We start from the raw sequence: 8,754 nt of genomic DNA on the forward strand, positions 1-8,754 counted from the left end.
CCTCAGGGCGGCCTTCTCTCCGCTGCCTCCATAGTGGGGTGCCCACAGCGGGCCGGGAGGGCGGGGAGTTCCCCGAGTGCCTGCGCCGGGCTGAGGGACGAGGAGGTTATTTGGGGATGGTGGGCTGTAACTTGCACTGAAAACGCAGCTTCCCTTGCGGCGCCTGCTCAGACCGAAATGGTGGTGACACGCGAGGAAAGTGGTTTCGTGCGGCTGCCATGATGGCTCCAAACGTCCCGTGTTGCAGTGGGGAGCGGAGAGCAGTTGCCCTGTGTGATCTGGTAAACTCCGCATAATACATACATGCGTATATGTATGTATATGTGTTTACTTTTAAACACACAGCTCAGGCCGTAACTAAATTTCAGCTGTTGCTTCCCCTGAGCTTCCCTGGGGAGACGAGGCCAGCGCGCGTGGTGGCTGTTGGCTTGGGAAGGCCCCGGCCTGCTGGCCGGGCGGGCTGGCGGGGGTGCGAGGCGTGGGGAGGGGGCCTGCTGGGGGTGAACGGTTTTCCCTGCAGCCTGAAGGCTTTAAAAGCACCCAAGTGTTGGGAAGCACAGGAGGAGCGGCTCTAAAAACGTGAGTTGCTGTCGAACAGATGGCTGGAGGATGAGGAAGTCAGTAAGACGGATGTAAATATTCCTCCATGAGAGAAAAATGTTCCTTGCAAAAAAAAAATAAAAATCTCAAAGTGAAGCTTTCATTCATTCAGCAGAGTGTTAGCGTTCCCAGTGAGGGCAAGACTCGCACTTGTGTTCAACTCGTACATCTCAGTTTGTGAGGAGGAGTGTGATTTCCAGCTCTGAAGGGTGAAATGTGTATGTTGATCTCCTGTGTCCGTAACTCCTTGTTGCCTGATTTGTCCCTAAATACCTGATAGGTTTTCTTTTGAAGGCCAGCCCAGAGCGTTTGCTAGGTAGATGTGTGTAGGCATTAGAGTGGATGAGTTGGTCCTAGAGCTGAGATCCTCATGTGAGGACACGATGAAAAATGCAGCTTTTTTGGTAGAAGGAAGTTTCACTGGATAGCTCTTTTAGTATTTTTTTAAGTCTCAGTTGTGGCAGTAACCTCAAGTAGCTCCTGTACAGTATGTTTACATCCGCTGAGATGCTTTTCTTACTGTCTTGTTTCTGATAACATTTCATCTTTGGATGGCTTTCTGTTTATTTTTCTCCTTAGAACCAGTAGAAGAGTCTTTGCTGGAAAAATACGGATTCCCTGAAGCTGGAGCAGAGACCAGATATTACACAAATCATGCACTGTCTTATGACCAGGCAAAACGGGTGCCTAGATGGGTGATTGAACATATTTCAAAACAGAAGACACTGGGTATGTAGGTACTTACTTTCTTACATTTATGGCACCCAGAATGGGCTTTGCAGTTCACAGAAGGTGGACGCAGGAGCAGGCAGGGAGAAAAATCCTGTAGTGATCTCTAGGTATGGATTTTTCCACCCATTGACAATCCCACTGGAGGCAGCAGGCCTCTGGGTGGATGTCAGTTTCATGACAGTATTAAGGCTGATGTTGCCAGTGATTTGAAAGAGATCTGTCACTGCAGGTTGGCAAGCCTCTTCAGTATTTTTTCTCTTGTTGGGACTAGTCTGGTACTGAATGTGCAACATTCAGTTGCCTGCAAGACACGCTTGGCCCAAGGGCTGAGTATGAAAGGGAGGAATGAAGAAGAACTAGAGCTACCTTCTGTCAGAAATTTCTGTTACGAATTTATGAAACAGTCTGTAAACACCAGATCAGTATAGCTGTGTCAGTGTAAACACTGTAAGTCCTGTTGCAGGAGGGAAGCTTAACTTACCTCTTTTAAACATGAATGGAGAGAAGATGAAAAACCGAAAATTAAACTTTTCTTAACCTGGTTCAGACCTGCAAAGTTCAGTGTTATTGCTCAAGCGCCTAAAAATTGCTCTTGCTTCCTTAGCTTGTGTAGTTAGTTCTGTGGGCCAATTTGTGTCAGTTTAGGTACAGCTCCATATGTGTGAATGCTGGTGGAGTCAGCACCTTTAGTGGCCAAGACTGTTTCATCTACAGATCTTAAAGAGATTTACTCAGAATGGGGAGAAAAGATGGATGTCCGTTTCTGAGATAAAAATGGAGCAAAGGGCATCAACAGTTGTAATTGCTCAAAGCTACATAGGGCATACCTACTCACTGCAGCCATTATTTACTTTGATGCATTCTGTTGTATTTTCTGATGTGCGTTATCTAATACTTTCTCCCCTGTTCTTTATGCAAGAGAGAGACTCAGTGATTTTTTGCTGTCAGTGGTGAATGAAATGTAAGTGGTGTATAGTCATTGTAAATTAAGTTTATAGCATTAGTTCAGCTTTTATAAGGCAAATTATTAGTAATGGAGGTAACTGTAAAGTGTTTTATGAATGCAGTAGGCCTCTAAATATATCTTAATCACTGTCTTCAAATTACCTTTCAAAATTAAAAGCGTGATCCTGAAAATATTTATAACCAACCTCTAAGTAGCATCGTTGATTCCACTTCTTTCTGAGAAGAAAGCAGTAATTCCAGGCTTGCTTTCAAGTGGGCCTTAACAGCCGAATTGTTAAAATGTTTTCCAAATGATCAGATACAACTAACCTGCAAGTTGAAATTAAGCATCTTGAGGCATTCAGCTCTGATTTATGCCTGATAGCTACTCTAACTGAGATTTGAGGTGGAACTGTGTTGTTCAGGGAAGGTCACAAAGACCTTTCACGTACTGGAGTTTTGAAACCACGTGATGTAAAAAAAAAATTATTGATAAGTAAGAACTTAAGTGTTTAAAAAACATGGTGGAAAGAAATTAGCTTTACATGTAAATGAGATGTACAAATCTGATTACAAAAGAAATTATTCATTTTTATCAAAGCAGTGAACAGAGAATAAATTAGGATATATTTTCCATTTTTCAAGTTTAATTGATAAATTACACTTAAATACTGAGATTAAATATGATTTTTTAAAAATAAGAATCCTGTTGTTTTGCACACTGATAAACTTGTCAGTGTTGCTTCCTAAGCATCAATCCTGTGTTAAAGTATCGTATCGCATGCTTTACCAAAAAAGAAAAGAAAAGTGAAGCTCCTTCCTTCTACCTGCACTGCATAAGATGCTCTGACTACCTCTCTGTTTTGCCGTCATCTCCGTGGACCCATGCACAGATGGTCGGCAAAGAAGAGGAAATTGCTTACAGGCACTGGTTTCCAAGAGGTGCATTATCCATATGCATGCTCATTTTCCACCCCTTCCCTTCTTCCTTGTGGTCCTTGCATAGTCTTGGCTTCTTCAGAGAGCTGCCAAGTGGAGAGTGTGTACCACGCTTTCTTCTCAGTACGGAGCACAAGGAAGTGTAGGGTGCATACGTGCTCAGTGATAATATTGACATGACAAAAAAGCCAGAGTGTATGCAGTTCGTGTGTGTATGCACAGTCAGCTGTAGAAGAAAGAACAATTTGAACAGTGATCGCTATTGAAAATTGCCCCTCGCGTTGTATTGCAACAGGAAGTGCTTTATAAAGTGCCAAGTTCGAGGAAAATTCTCTCTGGTGTGTACAGGCCCTGATTCATGCTTAAATGAAAAGAAACTATTTAATGGTCCTGTATATTGCATCTGTGAAATTATGCCTAAGATGACACCCTGAATTTTATAAGGAAAAAAATCAGTATGCTGTAGATACTTTAAATTATATTGGCATTTGGGAAAAAAAATTGTGGCCAACAGTGATGGTGCGCTAAGCCGGTTATTTTCCAGCTGCACGCTGTGCCGCTGCCCTGGTGGAGCCATTGCACAGGCACAGCTGAGTCAGCCCTTGCGCGTGCCTCTGCTGCTTCTCTGGAGCACCTTCCTTAACTGTGGATGTTCTTGGGTCCCAGGCCATTCCCTAAGAAAGATGGCGTCTTACTGGAGGTTGTCAGTGCCAGAATAATTCATGCGAGTCTCTTCTGGCCATTGCTTTTCCAAGGAAGCAGTCAGTGTTTGGGATGAAGTGGTCTCAAAGTTGCAGCCCACTCAGAGTAATTTCTTTTCCAAGGAGTTGTCTGGGACTTGACCCAGTGCAAGGACACAAATATAGGTGTATGGCCAGTAAACCTGGGAAGAAGGCACAGGCTCCCCAGCAAAGACAGCAGCTTAGAATGGGCTGACGTCTCTGCAACAGTTAAGTTAGCTCCCCCCACAACCCTCCCCCCAAAATGGTTTTGTCTGCCAGAAGGCTTTAGGCCTAGTCATTTTTGTGCACAATTCCCAAATGTCTGGAAAGGCAGAAGGGGAATCTTGGAAAGGAACAGGAAAGCTCTACACTTATTTCTGCACCCATGAAGAACAAATGACTTAAGACTTCCTCTGGAATGGGTTTATTATTTTAGCAAGTGTAACTTTATCAAGATACACTCATTCTACTTCCAGGCTAGACTTGGAAAAAGAAGAAATACTTGGAGTGGCTCAAACGTAAAATGGAATTGCAGCTGGTGAAGATCTGTATATCTTCGCTGTCCTAAAAAGTGAATCTAGACTGGTTTATAACTTTAGTAATCTTGCCTTTAATATTAATCTGCATTTATGATAAGGCAAAAGTATTTTGGTTTTGTTTTTTCTCTATAAAACAGTAAGCATGTCAGAATTTCTAGTGTATAGTGGGGAAGAATTTGGAACTGGAGCACAGATATTTAAGCGGAATTATTCTTTTTTATGGTTGAGGAGAAAAATACCCGATTTAGATTAATGTGTTGAATCCTGACGCATACGTCATTCGGCGAGATATGGCAGAACCAGTTCTTTTTGTCTTGTTATGGTGGTTTAATGATAACCTGATAATTTAGTGTGTTATTCCTCAGGCAATGCAGACCGAAGGCACTGTAAATTCAGACCAGATCCTAACATCCCCCTAATGTTTAGTGCTGTCAATGAAGACTACCTTGGGAGCGGATGGTCACGAGGACACATGGCACCAGCGGGAGATAACAAATTTTCAACAGTAGGATTTTTTTTCTTTCTTTTTAATTTGTGTTTATTAGTCAGAAAGGGTCAAAAGACCCTTAAAAGTAATGTGTAATGTTCCTTTTGCAGTTTGTTTTGAGATGGAACATGATCTTATTATTGATGCACAGACCAGGACTTGGAGTTACAAGGTCTGTTCCTGACTGAGCGCTGTAGGATGCTCTCACACTCTGCTTCAGGCATCTAAATCGGGTGCATCCTCTGGTGACATACCTGTCTTCATTAAATCACACCTGAATTAGGTTGTTTGGCAGAGATGATGTGAGTATATCTTGTACAGTATAGTGTTAAGCAAGTCTTCTCAACCTCTTGTATGTCACATTGTCTACCTGTAAAACAATGATAACCTTCACCAAACCTCGAAAGTGTCTTCCGAAGCTCAGTTAAAGGGAGACAGGGAACGATGACTTCATTCGGGCCAACAGGTGCTGAGATGTTTAAGGCTAGATTGGGCAAAGCAAAGATGCTGCTAAGTACTGTTCTGTATTGGCAGGGGGATTGCCTGGATGATTTAAAAGGCTTTTTCCTTTCTGGCAATGTGTATGAGGTAAATTAGAACCTTCTTTTGCCATAGTTCTTTCAGTCTATAAAATGTCTTCACCTGCCATTTATTTGAGCCGTAAGAAAAGCATGCCCTAATGCCTTGGCTGACTAACAAAGCAGCCTTGGATTTATTGGATCCTCTTGTGAAATGTCCTTAATGCAGCAATTTGTCAATTAAGCAGCAGTTTGAATTTGTATTTCTGCCAGGCAGAATAGTATGCAGTGGGGCAGAGTGACAGCGCAGTGGCATGTGGTGGATGAAAGAACCAGTCATTTTATTTCGACTGGAAGTGTCTTTGTGGTTAGTTATTTGTGATATCTGGGGATTTTTTGCTGGTGAGCTACCTGTGCAGAGAGATCCTGGACCTGGCTTGAAATGCAGTGAGATGATACAGTCTTTCAAATACAGGACTGTAAGAATTTAATTTCACAGTTTAATTAGTGCAGGTAGTGTTTGCTCATTATCCTAAGGAGTTCCGTCAGCCCCTTCGCTTTGAAGAAGTAGCATGTGAAAAATATTGACAAGTGCGGGACTTACGAAGATTCTGGGTTAAGATCTTGGAAATTTTTAGCACCAGGTCCTTCGCATCTGGACATATGCGGGTTTCAGTTCAGAGAGGTTTATGACACTTTTTAAAGATAAAATTAAGCAGATATGTAGATGTTTGACCATTATGGTCTCACAAATAATTTAATCGCCTGCATGTTATGTATTTGTAAAATACTGATGAATATTTTTAATAAAATCTTTTCTTGTAAAGGAAAGAAAAAGCTAGCCATTAGGCAGTCAAATAAATTAAAAGCATGGGTGAAAGCATCCTTCCCATTCAAAAAGAAGAGTAGCTAGTTGCTTCCAAAGACATTACAAAACTGATACTGGGTAATGCAGTAGTTCCTTCGCCGCTAGAATTGGACATTCTTGTGCTGTGCTATGTTTGTGTCAAAAAAAAAAAGTAGATACATTTTGCAAGGTTTGCACCCCAGTTATGCGACTCTTAATCCAAAATAATTTTGTAGATGTTCTTAGGTTTTGTCTGACCTTTTATGTTGATAATGTTAAGGCTAAACTAGAAATGGATTCTGATCCAAAAACTTCCAAAATGTGTTTTCAGCTTGTAAATACTGCAGTGAAATTATATTATTTCTTTCTCTATGCAGAGAGCTATGGACGAAACGTTTTATCTGTCTAACATTGTGCCTCAGAATTATGAAAATAATGCTGGATTTTGGAACAGGTGAGAAATTACTTCTAAGTAAACGAAGTGAAAAATACCAGTGACATAAATCAGAAATGCTGTATTTATAAAACTTCACATCAAAGTATTCTAGAGCACTTTATAGGCTATCTGTAGAGATCTGTAGAGATCATAGCAACTTTCTGAAATGAAAAGCACCTCAGTCCTCACAGTGCAAGAACAGTATAACGACTACTTTAGTTCTTTATTCAGTCAAACTGTAGAGGACATTTATTTAGACTAGCTAAAATTACTTCTTCTGGCTGATGTGGGTAAATGTACCAGGCTTAATATCTCTGTCCTAATGGAAAATTCAGTAGAAGCAAGGGAGGGTTTAGATCTTGCTTTAACATCTCTTCTTCAAAAAAGTGCTTCCCATGTGAGAGTATTCACATCTCTGTATGTGGACATTGGTTGACTTTGAATTGGAGAACTGAGTGCTCCCCACTGAGTCATGACTACTTCAGGTCTGAGGTGTTTCTTCAAGTGCTGGCTTCCAAGTAGCAGTCAGGCAGGCTCTCTGTCACTTGCGAACGCCGGCTGGATCGGCTTTAAGGTGAAGTGAGTGGTTGATAAATTTAAACTTTCTTCACATAGGATTTTTATTCTTTCCTTCTTTTGAGCAGAGAAAAACATTTCATCCAGTGCTTCTTGCATAGGACTTACAGAATGTTAAGACTCAGAAACAGGAGGGAAAAATGGTGAATTTCACCAGGTTTGCTCAAGGGAAGGTTAGCGAAATTAGGTACAGTATTGTACTAAAATTCTATTAAAAATGCATCATCATTCAACTACACACTGCTTTCTGGTTTTACAAGAATGCATATAAAATCATATGAGGCATTCAATAAGGTTATACTGGTTTATAGACAAATAAAATGCTATAACATTTTAAGAGGGTTTTTTTATTGTTTTAATACCTCAAGTATTTGAGCATAAAATTTCCTTATACCAAAGCTAAGCATTTGTACCAGTTCAAGGTTGGAAACCCTCTTTATTTCCCTTGAGCAGGATCTCTGCCTAATCAGGAAATCGTGGGGAATGTTTGAAAATTTCCCCTGGCACTATCAGCCCCACAATTTAAGCAGCTATTATCACTTTCTCCTAACCTCAGCACCCTATCCCCACAGTTTAAATACACGAACAAGGTATTTGTGCCACTTGTTTCATCAGTCACTTGTTTAATGATCAATAGGTTTAAGGATACCATGTTTCACGTGTGTCGTATCCCTTCCTGGCTTCAGTACTCTCTTCCTTTCTCTTTTTTTAGTTGCTTGCTTCTTGAATTGTCTTCTGAGGTGCAGGTAGACAATACAGCTTAGTCAGTTTAACAATCTGTTGCTTTTTAAAGTGGTATTCACCCTCCAGCCATGTTTTTTTGCTGCTTTCCCAGTTCCAGCTCTGGTACTAGCCTGACTGCGGCAAGTCAATTCCATTTGCTAACTGATTCGCGTTTTGTTTTGCTTGGTTATGTTTCTGCCAGATTAGAAAATTGGATCAACTGGTGAGATGAGTGCCAGAGCCAACACGGAAGATGGAGTAGGACTGTTCAGCTGGGGCAGACAAGGGGAGTGGTAGGAAAGGGGAGAGCAGGACTGCGTCTTTCAGCAAGCTGTTAGATAGTAAGCTATTAGATTGGTTCAGTGGTGTGGTCTAACTGCACCTTAGTATTTATTCCTCATTCTCTTCCCACCAACATGCATGCTTCTTTCTTTCCGGATGTTTAACTGAGTGTGATTTCGTGGTCACTATAATCTGATCTCTCTCCCTGCCACCACCAAAAGCAGTTTGCTCCCTAGCTGCATTTATTCCCATTCTTTCCTTGTGCCAGGTGGTGTTTGTATTGCCATGCCATGAGACAGCCTGAGGAGCTGAGCTGCTTGGAAGCAAAGCTGATGACAGCAGGAAAAAAATTAGCTTGTGGTCAATGCTTTGGTGTATCACATGGCAGCTTACTATTACAAAAAAAGA

At 41.4% G+C, this 8,754-nt stretch overlaps 1 protein-coding gene across 1 annotated transcript in view; it reads left to right on the top strand.

Annotated features, from left to right (window-relative positions):
- Nucleotides 1-8,754, top strand: part of EXOG (endo/exonuclease (5'-3'), endonuclease G-like) — a 23,850-nt gene that overhangs the window by 1,314 nt on the left and 13,782 nt on the right. Inside the window, exons 2-4 of the mRNA XM_009322513.1 lie at nucleotides 1,180-1,329; nucleotides 4,843-4,982; nucleotides 6,707-6,783. Coding sequence (XP_009320788.1) covers nucleotides 1,180-1,329; nucleotides 4,843-4,982; nucleotides 6,707-6,783 — 367 coding nt within the window. The remainder of the gene's footprint in view (nucleotides 1-1,179; nucleotides 1,330-4,842; nucleotides 4,983-6,706; nucleotides 6,784-8,754) is intronic.

The sequence above is a fragment of the Pygoscelis adeliae genome, unplaced genomic scaffold, assembly GCF_000699105.1.
Source record: "Pygoscelis adeliae isolate BGI_AS28 unplaced genomic scaffold, ASM69910v1 Scaffold123, whole genome shotgun sequence".
Classification (NCBI taxonomy): domain Eukaryota; kingdom Metazoa; phylum Chordata; class Aves; order Sphenisciformes; family Spheniscidae; genus Pygoscelis; species Pygoscelis adeliae.